This window comes from Falco rusticolus, chromosome 7 (assembly GCF_015220075.1).
Source record: "Falco rusticolus isolate bFalRus1 chromosome 7, bFalRus1.pri, whole genome shotgun sequence".
In the NCBI taxonomy this organism is placed as follows: domain Eukaryota; kingdom Metazoa; phylum Chordata; class Aves; order Falconiformes; family Falconidae; genus Falco; species Falco rusticolus.
Window position 1 is genome coordinate 24,357,192 of NC_051193.1, and position 21,160 is coordinate 24,378,351.

Consider the following 21,160-nt stretch of genomic DNA (forward strand, 5'->3'; position numbering starts at 1 on the left):
AAACATGGGGCAGCAGCTGCTGCGGGGACGGCGAGCAGTCCTGCAGGGGCAGTGGCAGGGATGGGGGAGCTGAGCTGTGGTGATGCTCACCATGGCTGGGGGCTGCAGCACGTGGCAGGGGGGGACCTGCATGTCGGCTGGATTCATTCACACTGCTTTTCTTCTCCCCCAGAATGATACCTCCCACAAGCAAAACCTTCCTGGTCAACAACCTGGCTGCTGGGACTGTGTACGACCTGTGTGTCTTGGCCATCTATGATGATGGGATCACCTCGCTCACGGCCACCAGGGTCGTGGGCTGCACGCAGTTCACCACTGAGCAGGATTACGTGCGTTGCCACTTCATGCAGTCCCAGTTCCTGGGTGGGACCATGATTATCATCATTGGTGGGATCATCGTGGCCTCCGTGCTTGTGTTCATCATCATCCTCATGATCCGCTACAAGGTGTGTAACAACAACGGGCAGCAGAAGGCCACCAAGGTCAGCAACGTGTACTCGCAGACGAATGGGGCTCAGATCCAGGGCTGCAGCGGGGTGCTGTCGCAGTCGATGTCCAAGCAGGCTGTTGGGCACGAAGAGGGCATCCAGTGCTGCAAGGCTGCCAGTGACGGCGTGACGCAGTCGCCAGAGACTGGCTCCAGCCAGGACTCGGCCACCACTACCTCCGCTTTGCCTTCCGCCTGGACTTCCAGCACTTCTGTCTCCCAGAAGCAGAAGCGAAAGCCGGGGCCAAAGCCAAGCAGCGAGCCACAGAGTGAAGCTGTCAGCAGTATCGAGTCCCAAAACACTAACAGAAATAACTCCACTGCCCTGCAGTTAGCTAGCCGTCCCCCCGACTCTGTCAAAGGGGCCCCCACGTACAAAAGAGCACAATCAAAGCCAAGTAAGTTCCTCACTTTGCCAGCTGATGCATCCCGAGCCAAGCGCAGGCTCTCCCTGGGCGGCGAGCTGATGGAGTCCCGCTGCCCCGGCAGCACCTGGGGTGCAGGCGGATTGCGGTCCAAAAGGAGCATGTCCATGAACGGGATGCTAGTCCAGTCAGACAGCTCTGATGTGGATAGTGGAAAAGCAACTTTCTCCAGTTCTGAGTGGATATTGGAAAGCACTGTGTGACCTGCTTTTTTTTTTTCTTTTTTTTTTTTTTTTTTAATTTTAATTTTAATTTTAATGAAAAACAAAACACCAAACGTTGTGTGAAACTCCCTCTCTCGGGGAATTGGATTTGGAGGTCCACTGCTGTCTCACTGATTAATGGCTTGTTCATGCAGGGTTCTGTGTAAGCCACCCAGTGCACACAGGGTTTTATTTAGTTTTCATTTGATTTTATTTAATAGCAAAACCGAAGGCAACATTCAGAGATTTAAAAAAAAAAAAAAAAAAAAAAAAGGAAAAAAAAAAGATTAAGGGGTGAAAAAAAGCATGAAACAGCACCAGTGCCTTCCCTACTCTAGGACTGGCTTCCTGGTTCTGCAGTAGCAGAAAACAAGAGAGAGAGTTTTCACGGAAAAAGCCTTTTATAAAGGAAATTAAATTTCCTCCAAGCTAACAAATAACCACTTCTGGATCAATCAGTAAAATATTTTTTAAAACGGTCATACTGTATATTTCTTTTCTGTGACAATGGTGTTGCCTTTGTTTTTAGGCAGATGCTGTACAGAAACAACAACGCTGTGTTGTTATGTTGTGTAAAATAAAATATTCACTCCGTACACCAGCCAGCCTCGCGGTAACTGCCTGCCCAGGAGCCGTGCCCAGGGCCTGCAGGCGCCGCTCGGGGGGTCCCACCGCAGGGACCTGGAGCAGGAGGAGGAGGATGTTGGGGCGAGGGGTCCCTTTACTCCCACTGGCGTCCAGCTCACTGGGGTTGGATGCTGGTAGAGCAGCAGGGCTCCGCTGCTGGGTCCCCCCAGGAGGGTACCCAACCCGCGGTCCCTGAGCATCCTCATCCCGCGCCACTGGGCCACCCACCCGCAGCCACCTGAGTGCCTGGGGCTGCCGCAGTGATGGCTTTGCCTAGTGGCAGCACTGGAAAAACATGTTGCCGTTCAGCATCAGTGATCAGAGCAAGCATCTGTCTGTCGCTCCCAGCCGGTGCAAGGCTCGGTGTGCTGCTCCGTTTGCAGAGCTGGCCCTGCCTGGGCAGTCAGTGCAGCAGGGGCTGTCCCCTTCCCCTCGGCGCAGGTGCACGGTGCCGTGAATTGTGGGCAAGGGGAGCTTGTGGGAAACGGGAGCGGCCCTGCACCCCAGCCACAGCAGCAGGCATGGTGGCAGACCTCCTGTGGGGCAGGGAGATGTGACCTTGTCAAGCTCCAGGTGCCTCGGTGTGGGACAGAGAGGCGAGCAGGGGCAGCGAGTGGGGCCGGCCAGTCGACCCCAGTGCTGCAGGGCAGGGCTGCAGCAGGCAGGCACCCAGCCATTCAGTGATGGTGATGACGATGGTCATCTCCTTTCCCAGACTTTTGGGGGCATATATCGTGTAAACTCTACAGTTAGATCCAGTTCTCTTTAATCCTTGTGCGCAATGAAGGGACTGGAAGATGGTCTCATCTTGAACCTGCCGTTTGATCGCGGTGCCTGTGGGATAGAGTAATTTCAGGCCACTATGTAAGGACATAAACATACGGCAGTAGGTGATAGCAATTGAAAACCCCATGTTGTGCGGAAAGAGGAGTCTACAATTAATATTAATTAAGCTTGTATGGTCATCATGTTGAAACGAGAGACAGCTTATCTCTGCAACATTAGTGCATTCTCAGATGCCAAATAGTAAGTTTGATATGGGCTTCGCAGCCTTTAAAGTGATAGAATACTTACATTTTACACCCTGTGTGCTTGTTCTTGAGGGCAATGTAACCCAAGCCGATGCCTGAAGACACCCTGGCTCTGACCAGGGCAGCAGGTGTGCCTGAGAGCAGCCGTGGCAGGGACCCCCCAGTGGCAGGGAACCCCCCCTCTCCGCCTCTGAGCCCTGCAGCTCGGGGCTGATGCACACGCCAGGTGACCCCGGTTGCTTTCAGCCCTTGTTGTGGGTTGCTCAGCGGTTTTTCTGCCTGTAGTGGAAGAACAGTGTCTAGGTGGGGGTGGTGTAAGGGACATAAAAAGAACAGGCTGTTTCTTTTTTAGAAAGCCCTTTTACTTCCCTTGCAAAATGCAGAGACCAAAAAGGAAAGGAAGCCTCAAAATTAGAATACCCACTTCCTGCTGGGGAAAAAAACAAAACCAGAATCCCTCCTTAGATTTCTCTGGAAGTCCCCATTCTTCTCAAGGGGCTGTATGCACAGAAACTAGCTATTAAAATAGTGCGCCGTCAGAGTGTTTGTTCAAGTTGTGGTAGTCTGACAATGGAGGCGTTGTCAAGCCTGGGAAAAACAAGTGCTTTGTGCCCCAGCGAGGAGCTGCTCTCTGCAGACAGTACTTCCACTTTGTGCTTGGGTACGGAGATAGCTTTAAAGGTTTTCTGCTGAGGTCTTTGTTTTAATCGTGCATTTTAAAAACATCGAATGAAAGTGCTTTATATGTTGTCTAAAATGGAACGTAAATGTGTCTTAACATTTTGTGAAAGTGCTAAAATATTAACAGCTTTTTGTGGTTTAGGGAGGTTTATTTTTATATTTTTAATTTTTTACTCAAAGGAATCATTTTCTAAGCACTGAAGCCGAGTGTTCTGTCCACAGTGCATCTGTATAAGCAGCTTAGAAGGACCATATGTCCCTGCATTTGATTTAATTCTCTGCTAATAGTGTAGGAATGGTTAGACCTGGATAGCTGAGGGTTTGTCTCGTGCAGCTCGCTCTCTTTGGCAGAGAGGAGTGTTCCTGGGGAATACACCGAGCATGAAATCTGCCGTTTCCACTGGAGTAACTGTGCATTTCATTCAGGCTTGATTCAGTCGAAGTGTGGGAAGCCTTATCAAGGAGGAAATCCTCTGTCCTTTCTGTTCTGCAAAACCAGAGGTTGCCAATAGTTTAAGGCAGAAAAAGTGCTGAGATATTCCTGGATCAAAACAACATTGGTACGTCTTTCTTCAGCGTGCAGTATGCCAACATTTCCTAATGCTTCAGAAAAGAGAAGATGAGCTCAATAAACTCATACAGAGTGTTCCCCGTGGTGGGTGTGGACACGTAGGATGGTCCGGGGGGGCACTGGGGGAGGGGGGGTGCGGTGAGTCTGTGGCTGACTGGGCACTGCCATCCTGGCTGCAGGCAGGAGCTTGCAGAGCCCTGGACCAGCAAGTGCAAACCTGCCCCTTGGGGCATCGCCCCGCCTGCAGGTCCGCTCCGGGCTATGTTTCTTGAAAATAGATGAACCGGGGTTCTGGCAGTGAGATGGTGTCTTTTTTCACAAGCACTGGAGAAGGAGAAACTACTTTAGAAATTTGTTTACTCTTATTAAAATTTCTGGCACATGCTTCCTCTTACACCTTTTCCTAATCCTTTTCTCAGAGCATACGTGTTGTGTTAAAGAGGGCTGGTACAAATGATGTTTGAATGGAGAACCAGGGCTTTGTCGGGTGAAAAGTTTGTTGTGTTAGTTGTTTTCTATGCTGCCTTTCCGCTTGTGTTCTGGGCATGTTCTTTACAGTGAATATATGGTACTGCTCCGCTCTGGGTGCCAATGTGGCTTTATTTCTCCCAGCGTGTTCCCTTGTGTTTGACAGCCCTCCCCACACACCCGGACAGCCCTGCAGTAACGAAGAACGAACTGAAAAGTGACGGCTGCCATGTGTCCCATGACGGGGCATAGCTCCTGGGCATGTGCTGCTCTGGGGCAGCCCCACAGCATGCCCTGCCACAGGGTGGCTGATGCTGGGACATGCTGCCAGCCCGAGGGGATCCCGCCGAGATGCTGCCGCGAGGTTGTCTCATCCCCACCAGCTGCAAAGCTGCTGGAGGCTCGATGCTCGCTGCCAGCAGCACAGGGATGCTCCTGACTCCTGGGGACCCTGAAAGCCCCACTGGTCACTGTGTTGGGACTGCACAAAGCATCTCCTAGTAACTCCTTAGGCACCTGAGTGTGGTTGCTGAGCTAGGTGGACGCCTGGCATTGAGCATCCCGGACTGGTGGAGCGACACTGAGCTATGATGGCCAACAGTCTCAGCACAGCCCTTCATGTGCCACTACAAAACTGTACCCAGAGCCGTGGAAGGCACCCTGCATGTAAAGGGAGTGCCTTTCTTCCCCCACTAATTGATTCAGCCAGAAGAAGTGATGGTCACAGCTGCTATCACTTACTAGCAATTCTCTCCCTATTAATCGAGAGGAACTGAAGTCTCAGAGGTACCTACCACTCATGGAGTTGCAACATCTGTCAGCATCGCGGTAGCTCAAGAACATTTGCTGTCCTGTTCTAGGGTGCTGCTTGCAACCAGGGGTGTGCTATTGTCCTAAAGCAGCAATAACAGACACAAAATCACACAGTGCCTTTCCCCTGGTAACAGTAATGTTAATGTTGCTTAAGGTTTGGGTTGAAAAGAAGCAAACCATGGCAAAGTCAATAGGGTCCTGCTTACAGAAAACACCTATCCCATATTTTCCCTTTGCAAATGTGTTTCTGCATGCCTTGCTGTGTGTCAGGCTGTCAGGATCTGGTGCCGGAGCCTGTGCTGCCGGATCCGGCCCGTGCTGGGTAAGTCACCCCCTGCAGCACCTCTGCCCATCCAGTACTTGGAAGCAAAGTGCCAACTCCTGCAAGTCATTCTGTAGTGCTGCACGCCCCTGCTGCCGGTGGTGCCCTTGGAGCTGAACGGTCCCTCTGGGCATCAGGCACCCGCCGAGGGGTCTGGCCGGCACCAGCCCACCCCGCATGGGCAGCAGCCTTGTCTTTCCTGCCACAGAGCCTGCAGGCAGGTGCATCCTGTTAGGCATTGATTGTCAGATTAAATCCACTCTGTAAATAAGAATACATGTGCCCTATACTGACTTTTACTATTTGATTGTGTCTGTGGTGTTGCTTTCACAACAGAGCAGACATCCACGAAACAAAAGCGTGCAGGTTAGTGGGGCTGAGGTGGTACGGGTTGCAGCACTTACACACCGGCATCAATAACACAAGACCAGGAAAAGACAAGTCGTACTGGTCTTGCTGACTGTAGACCTTTAATATAATTGATTTATTCACAAGATCTGGGCATGAAGGCTGCTGCTGTAGAAAGAAGGAAGCTTAGCTTGGAAGGAAGGAAACTAAAAAGGGGAAAAAAGGAACATCACAGTGATGGCACATCACTGGCTGCAGAGAGACCCCACGCTGGAAACTTTCTGTGTGAAAATGAACAGAGTAAGCTCCTGTTTTCGTTGTGCTGGAACAAGCTGTTTCACCCCAAGTCATTTCAAGCCCTGCACTTTAGAAAGCATCCCTGTCGTGAAGCTGAGATCAGGTTGGTGTGCCTAGCTTGGTGCCGAGCTGTTTTTTGTCCTGGACCACCAGTTTTCTGTGTGAATGCTGTATTGCTTCTCCAGAGGTGCCCACTGTGTTTTGCATGCAAGCCATGCAACCTTCTTCTCAGGGGAAATTTCTATTGGAATAGGAGAATGAGGAAAACCAGTAAGGGTTGTGGCCCCGTCCCCCTTGGTTTCCCCAGATGCCCTCGGAGGGGGTGGCAGAGGGCAGCCCCAGCCTGCCCATGGTGTGGGCACGCAGGGAACCCGGGCCAGACGGCAGCCTGGGCTTCACCCAACGAGTCTGTAGCAAGCCAGGAGCTGTAACCCACAGCAAAGCGAGGACGAGTTTAAAACCTGCTGTCTAGTTTGTATTCACATACTGCAACTGCAACTTTGCATTCCCCTGAGGTAAGTGAAGCGGTGCCGGGGTGGCAGGAGCGAAGCCGGGCACGGTGGGACCGCCGGCGAGGCAGTGGTCCTCCTGCGGATAAACGGCCACCCTGGGGGCTGTCCATGGCGCCACGGATCGATGCAACCGATGTGGGAGCTCAGGGCAGGACGATGAAACATCTGCACATTCTCTTCACAGTGACTTTTTCTCTTGCATGTAACCCTCACAAAGGCAAAGGCGGACTTTGTGCCCACTCACCACTCCGTTCTGGTGTTTTCAGTCCTGTGCAAAACGCTGAAACTGTGCAAAGAGTTGAAATCACTGCCAGGGAAAAATGCTTGGCCTCCGTGAGGGCAGAAGTGAATCTAGAAACTGGAAAATCCTCTGATTCTTGAACAATGAGCTTTACTGGTTCCATTTTGGGTTTGGTAGTTTGGGAGGTTTTGTTGGTGGTCTGATTTCCCCCCAGCAGCAGCCGTGCTGTGCCAGCACTTCCAGCTGGTGTAGAAGCTGGCGGTGGCTTGCTGAGCGCAGGCTGGGGATGCCAGGTGCTATGAGCCCTTTCTCCTGGTAGCTGCCACGCTCTGCTGCCGTGCTGCAGACCCCGCTGTGCTGGCGGCACCCGAGCCGGCAGGGTGCTGGGCGTGAAGGCAGGCTCTGCTGCCCGCTTGCTGTGCTTCTGGGGCTGCCAGTGCGGTGCCATGCCTGGGATGGCCCTGTGGAGCACCACAGCAGGCTGGCTTCGGCTGTGGGAAGGGCCAAATCCTGTTCCTTGTCCCCTCACTGTCTCTGTTTTGTCTCTTTACGCAGAAGCTGGGGCCGATCTGCAGGACACCTGCCCTCCTCTGCTCCCTGAAAATGTTGCTGCCAATGTTCTTACTCGGCAGAAAACAATACGATTCCAACTCACCGAAGATTAACATGTTGCACCACACTCACCCCACCGAAACCTTTACTTGAAGCTGCAGCCGAAGCCAAGAGGCCGTCGGGGTTGGCTGCGTCAGATGGAACTGTCTTCCCCCGTTCACAGATTGCCCATCTCCCATCTGCCACATTAAGTCTAAATACCTTTTTTTCTGGTGTCCAAGGTTTTTATAAAACTAAAAATTATGATGAAAAATCTGGTGGCAACAGCTGCAGTCCCAAATCATGTTAAATGTCGCCAGTGGTCAGTTCACAAACTGTAAACATGGTAGCTTATATCACCTGAACAAATAAATGTTTTACTATGACGGTGTGGGCATGTTGGTTGATCCGGAGGGTTCTGCTGGGCAGCAGACATGCCCGTCACCGTGAGGCTGTTTCTCGGCATGGAAGGGCCCCATGCTGCCTGTGGTTGGGCTCAGCACTGTGACAGGTGACAGCAGGACTACCTGTGTCCAGCGTGAGCAGAGCTGTGCCCCCTCCCAGGCCACAGCTCCCAGTGCCGCCTGCCCAGGGCGACCGGCCGGGTCAGGCACTGATGCTGCAGCAGAGCCACCTGCTTTGCCCCTTGGTGCTGGGCGAGAGCGTGGGCTCTGAGTGGAGAAGGAGTGCCCTGTCTGCCACTGCCCGTTGTGGTCCTTGGGGTGCCAGGGCTGCTGGCTCTGCAAAAACCCTCTCCCTTGTGACCAGGCTGGGGACGGGGTGGGTCTCCCGGTGGCCCCCCCGCCAGCTGCGTCTCTCCGTGCCAGGCAGGGAGCCTGGGACATGCTAGGTTATGGCGCCATGGGCTGCTACAGCTCCGTGTGCCAGGAGTGCTGTGAAACAGGCAAAGCATCCGTCACTGAGCACCACTAGCACTGTCAGCTCTAACAGGGGAGAGCCCGGGGCATAGGGGGAGCTGGGGCTGTAGCCCTCCCACGGCCCCAACAGCACCTCTGGCCACGCTGCCAGCCCAGCGTGACAGCAGGTCTCCCCGTCGCGCCTTGCTTCTCAAACAAGACCAAGGGTGGGTTTCTTATGGTTTTTTTCCTTTTCTTCCTCGTCAAGAATCCCATATGGCTTACAGATATAATTACAGCTTCTACAAAACCCACAGTGAATTAACCAGCTTTAATGTAACTTCTGAAGAACATATGACAGCTAGTACAAATATTTACTGTTGGCGGGACTGGCTTGTCATCGGCTGTGCGAAGGGCAGGAGATGGAGCTGCCCAGACATGGCTCCTCAGCCCAGCTGCTCCCTGCAAGGGGGAGCTGGTCCCACCGGTGGCTTCTGCCATGCTGTGCAGATGATGGACCTCAGCCCGGCAGCTGGCTGAGCAATTTGCCTGTGGTTTGCCCATACCAGCAGAGACACCAGCATCTCCCCAGGACAAGGCAGCCCATGGGAGGATGGTCAGAGCTAAGCCAGGAACCTCACCCTTCGGGTTTCCTCTTACGCTTTCTGCCCTGATGGCTGCAGAGCCAAGGGCTGCAGGGCTGAGAGCGGCAGCCAGGGTTCACCCCAAGGCATCAGTGATTCAGACCCCAGACTTGCTGGTGGAGCCCCGCACCCAAGAGCTTGTGTATGCGCAGAAAACATGGTACCAGTCCAGCCCCACATACCCTGGGGATAAACAGTCCCATGTTTCGTCCAGTGCACAGGAATGCCATGCCAAGTGGAGGCTTCATTGGGAATTTTTGATCAGGAGTTGGACTCATCGCTTGTATTCTCACGAAGTGTGACCAGGGATCTTTCTGGCCCTGCATATACCCTGGATTTTATGTGAATTATGCTAACAGCATGTATTGCTCTTCCGTTTCCTTAATGCATAGTGTAATTGGGGTTTGGATTCTGGAAGAGGATGAGCCTTAAATAAACTACTTTTCAGTATAATGTTTAGCGGAAATCAAGTCTACAAGCTTATTACCTCTCATTGCAGACCGAGGTGTTTTCCCTGGTGAAGTTACAGGACAACTGACCATTCTCAGAGCAAGCAGATGACAGGTCTGTGAAACAGCTGGGCAGAGGGAATCCGTGGCTCAGAAGTGTGAGTTACCAGAAGAACTGAGAGGCTGCTGCTTCCTTCTGACATCCCGCATTAGGCTGTGCAGCTGCTGAAACCCTTGTTAAACCAACAAGCTCCAAACTCTTGCTGCATGGACTTTATCAGCTCCCAGTTTTTCATTTCACATTAATATCATGTTATTATTACCCTCATTCAATGGCTCCAATTTCAGGCTTTCATGCACATAGCAGAGCTGCTTTTCCCTTGCTGATTCCTTTCTATATCCTTTCAATTAATTGTTAAGGTAAGTTCCACCTGTCAGCTCAATGTTCATTAGAAACCCAGGTTTCACTGTGATGGAATTTGCTGAAGTTGTGAAACAGATTTTGGAAAAAAAAGCCCTGGCAGGTCGGTGGAGTAGAGCATGCCAGCTATACACTGTCATCAATAATCCTGCTGATGGACCACCAATAGGGGCTGCTTTGCCTGGGATGGCTTTAGTAGCATGTCATCCATACATTAAAGTGTTCAGAGGAATATCATTGTATCAAGCAAAAATGGCCTGTTACAGAGACCCAGAATTTGGATATGTCCTGAAGAATCACGCAAATCATCTCAGCTGAAGTTTTGGCCCACAGACAGCATTTTCTTAGCTCCTGGTGGGTGCTGCACCAGCCAACAGTTCTGTGCATCAGCATCCTCTGCCCAGCCTGGGCTGCGGGATGGGTTTCTCTCCAGGCAGACAGCTGTAATGTTTTGAAGGTGTTCCCTGTGAGGGACTCCATGGGCCAGGCACCACTCAGCTGTCAGTGCCTCACCACTGGTACTCACCAAAGTGAATGGATTCATATTGGAAAGTGCTTTTCTTAATAGGTTGAGAAAGGTTGGGAAAACATTTCTATAGGTACTGAGGAGTTGGTGGCAAGTTGATCTGGGAAAGACAGAGGAGGATGCGGCACACCGTGCACCAGCAGCCTCCTGGGGAGCTCAGGCTCCCAGGCAGCCCAGCACGACACTCACGGGGTCTGCGTGAAGCCCAAACGATGGCGCTGTGATGGGTTATGTCTTCGTGCTATTCCAGGGCATCTTCAGTCAGAAAAGCCTAGATGTTACAGCCTGCCAGCGTTCGTTACTGCAGGGTGCAGTCAGCTCCCGCAGGTCTGCAATGCACTAGGGAGAGTGCTAGTCAGGACTTTGCTGATTAAATCTTGTTTTCACAGAAATACACAGATTTATCATGGTCTTGTTCTGGTTTTGTTGTTTCTTAGGTTTGTTGTTGGTTGTTGGTTTTTTTTCAGTGGGGGAAAAATTAATTGAAGAAAAAAGTTCAGTTCAGAAAAAAATTAAGCCCTAGAGCAGCCTGTAGACAATCAGTTCCTGGGAAGCAGGAAACCCAGATTTGGCTGGATTTGCAGTGGGGATTTGAATCTCCATTTTCCATGTCTAATGCAAACATCATTCAATATTGGCCCCAAACTGTGACACCAAATTAGCGTGGGCTTTTTTTCTCCTCCTCTCTTGCTCCTAAGCAATTGCCTTATCGTGTTCTTACTGCAACCGAAGGACTGTAGTGACAGTTTCGATCTTACTCAGCTGCCGTGAATTGCTCGTGAGTTACAATGAATTCTGGAAGAGGATGAGCCTAAAATAAACTCCTTTTCAGTATAATGTTTCAGCAGTTTCAGCAGACTGTTGCTGCTTAGTGAAGCCAGGCCTCTGGCTGCTGTGCCTGGGGTTCCCTTCTCCTGCTGGCCCAGCAGTGAGGGTTGCAGGAGTGCCCTCACTGCGTTAGAAAGAGAGGCTGCATCCTGACTGCAGAACAGCCTGCCAGCATGGCCCTAACCTCACCCCACAGGGGGAACCTGGTTTAACCGTGTCTTTTAACCACTGTAACCGTGAGCTCAGACAGTCCCAGCAAAACGGTGCTGCCCCAGACCCGAGGGACAGTTCTCCATAAGTCTCTGTGTCCTGTGAGTGATGGTGTTCACTTTTCACACTGACGGCAGAGTGCCCTTCTCACAAATTACATACCAGACAGGCAAGTCTAGTGCCTGAGGAGGCATGGACCCAAGGACTGGCCATGGGTTGCTGAGGGTGCATCCTCAGGATTAAGTAACACCAAGTTTAATAGACGCTGCTAACAATGTACTTGGTCCTTTTTGTTTGTTTTTGTTTGGTTTGGTTTTCAGGGTTTTTTTTGGGGGGTTGGGTTTTTTTTTGGGGTGGTGGTGGGGTGTGGGGTGGTGGTTCGGGGTGGGTTTTTTTGTGTGTGTGTTTGCTTTTATCTCCTGGCAACTTTATGAGACTACAGAAGCCCTTCCAGGCTGCACTTCCAGGTTGTCCATCTCCCCTAGGATGGCCAAGTCCTGGAGCAGCAAGGAGCTGGCTACTCTGGGATGTTCCTATCTGGGCAGGGGATGTGGACCATGCAGGAGTTGTGCATGCTGCAAGCCAGCCTTCTGATTCCTACCTCAGCTGTGGGACTTCCAGAGGCACTTTCACAGAAATATGAAAACTGTCCATTTTGTCCATGCGTCCAGTGCCAGAAACTGTTGTCTGTTTAGCATGTGTGTGGAAAGCAAATAGCAGAAGAACCTGGTGAGTTCTAATCACTGCTATGCTAATAGATAACCTCCTGCCCTCACCAGTTCAAAGAGTCCATTTTACAAGATCTGCATGCTGGTTGCTCCCTATGCACTTCCGTGTACCATCTGCAGCTGCTGTGTGCCATGGTGCATGGCAATGCCCGTATGCATCTTCTGCTGCAGTGTGGGACTAGCTCCCCTCCTGTGATCCCCCAGCCTGGGAAACTGAGATGCTTCAGCATGACCCAGCTTGTATCAAGTCTTTGCCACGGGCTTGTGTGTCAGCCCTGCACACTGTCCCTGCTTAAGGGAAAGTTTTACGTTTTACACCACTTGATTTCCCAAAGCATTGTCACTGGCCATTTCTGAAGCAGGAATGCTTTCATGGTTGTTTCCCTTTGCAGTTGGTAGTCATTTCTCCTAGCCTGATCTAAGAACATGTCCTTAGCTGCAGCCAGGCTTGTCCTGAAGGCAAAGTGAAACCTCTTGGTGGGCTGGGGGAACCTTGGCTGAAATGGGACACAACAGGCTGCCCCGGCTCCATATCTCCATGCCTCTCCCATTCCCTTCCATCCCATCGGAGCCCACTGTGGACTCAGCCTCCAACAATAGTGTGGTGGTGAAGGCTGTGGCAAACATTCCTGCTTACACACTGGTCCAGGGTTGCTCTCCAGCATCAACTTTAAAAAATCATTAATGAAAGCCAACAGGAGAGAAGACAAGGTGGTAACCTGTGGTCCAGGAAGCCCCCAGGACAGACACTGCTGCCAGAGCTGCGAGTGTTCTTACCCACAGGGGTCCCCCAGAAAGACCCCAGGAGAGCAGACATTGTCCATGGAACACTGAAAGACACCAGGCAGCTGCTGGGTGTGCCGTCAGCCCCCTGGCACCCTTTCAATACCTTGGATGGGGTCTACATGGTGCCAGACTGCTGCAAACAGTCAGTCGCAGTGTACAGCATCTTGTGTGTGCGGTGATAACACCTTTCCCAGCTGCCCAAGACAGACAGTGATAGGGCAGAATTTTGTCTTCATCCAAAAAGCCTAGTTTAAATTAAAAGGACGGGAACTGAATACAGAAACAGCCCAACAGTTGGAATCAGGAGGACTAGGAATGGTGGCTGGAGACAATCAGTCCCTTCTTTTCCAATTGCAGGGAACAGCATCACATGATCTTGCCCATAGGTGAATCAGGCCCTGATCAAAGTCTAGTTAGATTTCTCCAGTCTGCAAATCATCCTGAGGGATCCTTCCAAGATGTCCATCAGACATTTCTATTTGTTGCCTGCTCATGACATTTCTTTTTTGCTGATAGTACCTCATAACACAGGTAACTTTTTTGACCCCAGATGTTTTTCTTACTAGCATACCTGTAGAGAGTGTCATACCTGCTCTCATTCAGCTGGTTTCCCTTACTCCCTCCACTCTGCTTGTATTCATTCCTCTCCATCTCCTGCTCCCCCCTAACTCCTCTTTCTTCACTATGTTAGTCAGAGTATTGCACACCAGGGCAAAATTTGCGTGGTGTCACTGCGACCACAGTTACGGCTCTGTGGAAGGGTTTGCGTGGGCTGTGATTGCCTGTCACTCTGTATCCTTAACTCATCACTGACATTTGTTTTCTATGACATCTATTACGTTACATATTCATGTCTCAGGAAATCTTAAAGACTCTGCCCTGGGATGCCAGGCTCAGTCACGTGTGGCAAGCAAACACATTATACTGTCCCAGGGCAAGAGGAACCACAACCACAACCGTGCCTGTGTCCTAGAACCACCTGTGCAGCAATGTGTTTGGGGGATTGACAGCAATGAAGATGCTTTTCCTCCATAGCACGTGCAGTATCAGCCTTCCTTGTCAGTGAAAATGTGTCCAGCTGTTATCTGTCAGCAAAGATCCAGTACAAATGGACTGGGTATGCTGGGAAATTGAAGTAAGGAACCACCTTCAGTCCCTTTATCATAATATCAGCTGTCTGCTGCCACCTCCCTTGAAATCAGCACCTGTCACTCTTGGTTCTGCCTGCGGGAAGCGAGCAACAATCTATGTCCCCAAAACCTGACCGAAGTAAGAGGAATAAAAGGGAAACTGCGTCTTAACCTTAGTGATGAGTACAAGTTTCAAAATATTCAGAAAATGTGGTTAGATCAAGTGGGTGAACAACATGAGAACGTGGAAATGATTCCCAGTGACCTCACTGATGTGTCCCCAACACTGCCATCTCGCTGGAAGTGGCACTTCGAGCAAGAACTGTTTTAGCAAAACCATAGCTATAGCTTACTGGTACTAGGCATGAGTAACTCCCTTACCTGTACTGGTGAAGATTGAAACCAAGAGGTCAAAACACAGTTCACATTTTTTTTGAAGAATGTCAGCAATTATATGGTGAAAGAAAAGCAGAAAAGAAGTTACCAGAACAGGGAGAAAGCTGAGAAGACACAGGGACAGGCACTCATGAATTCATCCTGCCCTTTTCCTCACAACTCTGGCAGCTCTGAGGGGTCTGTTGGCTGCTGAGTGGGGGTCTTCAGGGTGCCCTGCCACTGTGGGGTGTGGTGTCCCAGTGCCGTGGGGCTGCGCCAGCCCCTGTCCCACAGCCACAGCTCTGTGCAGGGCCCTCCCTGGAAAGGGCAGCACTGTGCCCCACACTGCACCCAGGGACGAGCTCAGGCACTGTGCTCAAGGCACGCATCAGGATGCCAACTGCAGCTGCTGTCCATGAGTTAAGACACGTCCCCATGCACCGGTTCAGCACTGGAGGCAAGTGGTAGTGATGAGGACAACAGGGAATGGTTTTAAACTAAAAGAGGGAAGATTTAGATTAGATATTAGGAAAAAAATATTTACCGTGAGGGTGGTGAGTCATTGGCACAGGTTGCCCAGAACAGCTGTGGGTGCCCCATCCCTGGGAGTGTCCAAGGCCAGGCTGGATGGGGCTTGGAGGAACATGGGCTAGTGAAAGGCACCCTTGCCCATGGCAGGGGGGTTGAGGCTAGACGATCTTTAAGGTCCCTTCCAACCCAAACCATTCTGTGATTCTATGATTCTGTGAAGCACTGGTTGTCAGTCCAGAGCTGGCAGGAGCAGAAAGCCCAGCCATGTATTCCCATGCTACACTGCTGGTGCTGACCAGAGCCCTGTCCTGGAGGTGCACCCCCTCTTTCCATCCTACTAACAGCCACTCTCTGGTGTCTGCTTTTCCAGACAGTTCCTGCCAGTTCTTGTGTACCATGAATGCAGTGAGAAGTTAGGGGGTCAGTTAGAGCCTCCAGAAGGAGCACACAAGGGGTTGTCACTCCCCATTAGTCTGCTGGAGCAGAACCTGTCCCAGCGCCTCTGTACCCATGATAAATGCATGCTGCCTAGGAGAAACCGCACCAGACACTCCAGCAAAGGGCAAGCTGCCTTCAGAGACACCAAGGTGAGGGCTCAGGGGTCATCCTTCTCAGTGTGCAGCAGCACATTTTAGGAGAGGTGGCACTGACCTTCCCAACAGCACAAACAAGAAGCCACAAACAGATGAGAAGGTGCCTTCCTTGGAGGAGTCCCACCATATGGCTGCAGCTCCACCTGCATTATTGTGGGCTTAGGGTCCAGGGTGAGAGCTCTTGGCTCTCAGTGTCTCTGGGGACTGCAAAGGGACCTGCACAGACAAAGGCAGATGAGTGCACCCTCCAGTTCCCACCCTGCCCAAATACACTGGGAGGTTTGAGGCCAGTGGGAAAAAGTTTTTATCTTTGAATTGTAGGCCAACTTTTGAGTTACCAAGTTTTCCAGTAATTTTCTTCTATACAAATTATCTTGTATACTCGAGATCTGAGGTGGACTGGTTCAGGGTTGACACAAGCCATTGGATGAGACTCATCAAACAGGCTCCTAAAAGAGACCTTACCTGACTGCCAGGCAGTAAAAAATGTGTGAGATAAGGAGGACGTCAACATGCTGCTGTCATCTCTCTTGATGCAGACATTTCACTGTTGATTAATGACATGGCAACCACTTTTTCCAGTTATATTGGAAATAATGTAGTTCTTTGGAATTATTTCAGGTTGCAATATTCACTGCCACATCTGTGCTCATGCTTCTGAATGGCAGTAATTACACAGCTCTTAAACATTCATTCTCTTCTAAGTGGTCTAATATTCATCTTCGTTATTTAGGAGTATTCATCCCTAAAAATTGTCTGACCTTTATAGTCCTAAAACCCTACTGAATTTTAAAATACATGGAATCCAATCTGTGTCTGGGCTGATGTCCTGTCACTGTCTCAGAGGACAAATGTGGTGGCAGTAGGTAATTCACTGCTGGAACTGAACCTTTTCTGAACTTTAGCTAGATAAACAGGTTTTTGTGTCCAGTATTTTCTGCCCAGCCTCTGGAAAAGTCGGGGGAGAGATGGGACTTGTGTGGTCCCATACAACCTCGCCAGCTGCTGACCGAGCAGCTTGGGGTGGGTGTGGGGAGAAACCTTCCCACCATGGGCAGCAGCGCAGGGAGGAAAGCTTGTGAGATCTCTGTCCATGGAGGTTTTTGAGACACCACAGGGAAAAGTCCTGAGCAACTCGGTCTGAGCCCAGGGCTGGCCCCACTGTGAGAAGAGGCTGGGACAGAGACACACACACACACACCCCCCTCCCTGGGGTCCTGTCCCACCTGGGCAATTCTGCATTTCTGTGATTCAGTGCAGGACCAAGGGGATGGTCTTGGCCAAAGGTGACAGCTATACTGGTTGGGTTCACTTTACTTCCCAGAGAACAGTCGTGCCCTGGCCAAGGTGGTGTGGTGCTCTGTGCTGACTGGGACCAGTGGGGCTGGAAGGTTACACAAATACCTGCAGAGGACGGCATGGCACTGGCTTTGGGGAATGGCAATCCCCAATGCTTCCACCGCTCTGTCCACACAAGTTATTTCAATGTTTTGGATTGCAATTTTGTGGTCTTCTTGAATGGGCAAGAATAGCACTAATGGTTTTCTCACATCATCTTGTCATTGTGTTTGGCGATGCCACTACTTGGTAGCACTTTGGGGTGACCAGCCTGCACCCACAACTTACTCAGAGTTAGCATGAGTCAGAGTGAATGTGATTTTCTGGTAAAACCTGTAAATTAGTGCTGATGCATCATGGGCCTCTTTTGCAGGACCTTTGGAAAGGGTTTTTTAAGACAAAGGACAGCAGAAGCCTTTGCCAGCAGCAGCATGATGGCCACCATGGGGCACGGGCCTGGCATGGGGCTGGGACACCCTCCCAGACTTAGGGAATTTCTTGGAAGTCCTTCCCTCTCTTTCTGAGGTCCTGCCCAGGTAGAGTGTGAGTTGGGTCTGTATCAGCAGTGAAAGGAATGCAGCATCACCAGCAGCACCTGCAGCAGCAGGGCTCTTCCCCTCGCATTGCTGTTTGTTTGCCTTTTGTGGCCCTCCTGCTTCCCCACTGCCCGGGAAGCGCGTGCTATGCTGAAGTTATCTCCAGAATACCAGACTTGTGCTTTTTTTTTCTCCAGGGGTTTCACACTGACCCTGCCCTGTCCCAGCCCAGTGCCAGCCCATGAGCAGTGCCTGCTGCAGCTGGAGAGATGAGGACAGACACCAGCTGCCCCAGTGCCAGCCTGCAGAGCAGCCCACTAGCGACCTGGTGTAAAAGTGGCCCAGCTGGGGCTGGGGAGGGATGAGGGGTGGAGAGGAGAGGCTGCATTTGATTTTCTCTGTGAAACAGCCGGGAGCAGCACTGGGGTGAACCTACAGAGGCTTCCCAGGAGCAGCTTAATGCACACGAGAGAGGTTTGTCTGCTTTGCTGGGATGAAAGGGCAAGTTGTACAGAGGAAGAGACACCATCCCAGAGCATGTCGTGGACAGCCTCTCCCTCAGGGGGAGACGGTAAGGGCTCTGCACAAGTGCTGCCTGTGCTGGAAGAAGGAAGGCATCCCCACAGCCCGAGGGTGCTCTGACTTGTGCCATGCTGCATGGGCAGGCAGGAAAGCAGGCACAGCTCAGTGTTGGTACTTCAGATGGCTCTGTGGGAACAGCTTCTTTCCAGATGCTGTGTAACCCCTCCAAGCCCAGCTGTGGCTAGCACAGCTGTTACAAGTCCTGCTTGCATGGAAGTCCAGGAACTGCCTCTGTAACAGGGTATTGCTTGGGGGAGGCAGTCCTGCTCTCTCTTGCCAGCAGCTTCTTACTTCCCTGTGTCTCAGTGCTAGCGGAGCCCTGACCCCGTGGGTGCTGGGGGGCTGTGTCCTGGCTTAGGGGGTCCCTGGCACATCAGTGACTCCTCATGCCACCCTGTGAAGCTGAGCCCTTCTAAGAGGTGCAGGGCTGAGGCTTGGCCAAAGGCAGTGTTCAAAGGCTGCTCTGCTGTCAATAGCTTAGGTTTTCTATACAGAAATTCACAACATTTCTGGATTTTTGGGTGTTAATAGATTGCAGGAAGCTGAAGGTCCGTGACCGTGTGGTTTCTTGCATGGGCATTGGGGCTCCTGGCTCTGTTAAGTGGCAGTTTCAGGTACTTCACAGGAAAACTACGCTCTGCAAGAGTAATAGCTGTCTGAGCTTTACCCTCATACTAGATGGGCTTAGTTCCCTTGTTTGATGAAATGGTCTAAGGCTGTTGAGCTGCTGTTTCTAGGTGGTATGCTGTTCTAGAAATGCAGGAATCACGGTACCTACTGCCTTTCCTGGCCAAGCAAACTCATCCTACTTAGTTTTTGTTTCCTCGTCTGTTAAACAGGGGAGTGAAGGACTGTTCTCCTGAGACTTTGTTGTTGATTATTATTTTTTTTTACTTTCTCTGATCTCTTACTGCTTTTGTGTTCAGGAGGTTGTGGAGGGTGCCAGGGGGTCTGCGTGCACTGGGGTCACTGAGATGGTGTGAGAAGGGGCCCAGCCTGGCAAGCACATCTCTGGGCACTGGCCTGGAGGGATCAGCTCCTGGGTCAGGTTGCTTGTCTCGTGCCCTGAATGCTGGCTGCACCTAACTGTAACCACAAAACCAAGCACAGACTGTGGCTTGCTTCTGGGAAGTGTTTCGGCCCCCAGGATGGGCTACCCCCATGGCTGGTCTGGGTGCGCAGTGCTCTGTGCTTACAGCCAACGTGCTCCCCCGCTGAAACCTGCAGCCCTCTCAGCCCCTTTAGAGGAAAGGTCTCTATCCCTACAAGTACATTTGTTGTGCAGGTCACTGACACCAGAGGAAATTTAAAATGTGTGTCTAGCATTTTTGTCAGGCTGAAACTGGTTAAAACACGTGGGTGGAAGGCAAACACTCAGAGAAACATTTATTTTGTAATTACATTAAAAAACACTCTTGAAAGAAAAAAACCAAACCCAACTAGTTGTAGCTTTCTCAGAAGGCTTCTTCCTTTATAAAAATCTAACCTGGGATTTAGATTGACCCGATGGTCCTCGCACAGCAGTTCATAAAATACATTCAAAAATGTACAGGAGGACAGGCAGCTGGAGGAAACCTGTGGTGACACCCTTTGGGTGCTCTCAGCTTGGTGCTCGGACGCTGCACAGTGCCTTGCAAGTGACATGCTGTGAAGCTTCTGAAGTCATTAAATAGTGAATATACCTGACACCACAATTAGAGTCATCTCCGGTGAAAAACTGCACTATAATGCGCAACTGTGAAGACAGCTATTTTGGAATACACTGCATCATAGTTCCTGTTACTTGCACTGGGTAAACTTTTGTCTGTAGCTATGCTGAATAACAGTGCTGCTTTTTAAACAGGGTTGAAATATATTTGTGTATTTTTGCTGATGTAGTAGATAAATGTAAGTGCACAAGCATCTTTTCTGTCCCTCTTGCTCCCTAATGTTAAATGAGCAAATAACAAGCCTAGCTTGTACGTGAAGATGCAGGTTATACTTCAAAGTGATACAGCAGGGTACCTTTTTGACAGGCTACAGTAAACCGAACATAAAAAATCCCTGCAATATAGAATTGCTGAAGCTGTGTTTCTGTTTCTTATTTGGAAATGGAGGCAGCATTATAATTGTGCACTGGCTTCGCCTGAGGGACACGGGTACGCTGGCCCAGTGTGTTCCAGCTCTCTACAGGTGTGAGCGCCTGCCCTGTTGTCTGGGTTCCCAGTGGTGCTGGGTGTGAGGTCCCATTCCCCTCTCCCCAACATGTCAGCAATTAGGCAAAACTGCTGTCTAACGGCACTGTAGAACAACACATTACTGAATGCTTTAGATGTAGGAAACGGGAATTCTACTAATAAATGACAGATTAAATGCAGCAGTCTGAGGGGATGCAGATAGTGCTGCACCAGCAAAGGTTCAGGACTAGCCCCTCGGTCCATGCTGCCTGCTATAAAAACTGGGACTTTCGCTTACAATGCTGTCGGAGGAGTCTGTGTGGAGAAATCTTCTGGTTTTTTTGAACATCCAGGTGCTATGTTCAAACTATGTTTGCTGGTGTTGAACATAGCACCTGGATCTGTTGGGTGGGCACAGCCTCAGCACATTGCTGGTGGGCTGTGGCAGAGGACGTGCCTGTGGCTGGAGCGCTATGATAGTTAATACCAGCTCTGCGTGTATCCCTGTGTGACCTGAATAGTGCAGAGAGGAGGAGGGAAGGGTAGGCAGTGTACCATAGGGGATGTCCCCGTTCATCACTTCTTGAAGCTGGTGGCAAAGGTTGTGTTCCTGTTGCTGTAGTTCATGGCAGACCATCAGTATCTTCCCAGCCCTCACTGGTCAGGGATCTGAAATGTAGACGCTAAAATAAGATCTAAACCGTGATGCAGATGAAGAGGAGAGGCTTTTCTGCAGTGAGGGCACACTGGTTTTGATGCAGTTCAGCTGTGGGGTGGTACCTGCTAGCTTCATCCCTAAATGCCTCAGAACGCAAGGAAACACTATGATTTTTGTGACACTGAAAGGAGAGCC

General features: G+C 50.8%; 1 protein-coding gene across 2 annotated transcripts in view; it reads left to right on the top strand.

The window, feature by feature from the left end:
- Nucleotides 1-8,005, top strand: part of LRFN5 (leucine rich repeat and fibronectin type III domain containing 5) — a 57,724-nt gene extending 49,719 nt beyond the window's left edge. The window contains exons 3-4 of one of the 2 annotated variants that reach the window (XM_037395879.1): nt 173-885; nt 7,582-8,005. In XM_037395879.1, the coding sequence (XP_037251776.1) occupies nt 173-885; nt 7,582-7,691 (823 nt within the window). In that variant the 3' untranslated portion in view covers nt 7,692-8,005. Of the gene's footprint in view, nt 1-172; nt 1,369-7,581 lie in introns of those variants that run through there. The other variant, XM_037395877.1, reaches the window with a different exon arrangement.
- The last annotated feature ends 13,155 nt before the right edge of the window (nt 8,006-21,160 follow it).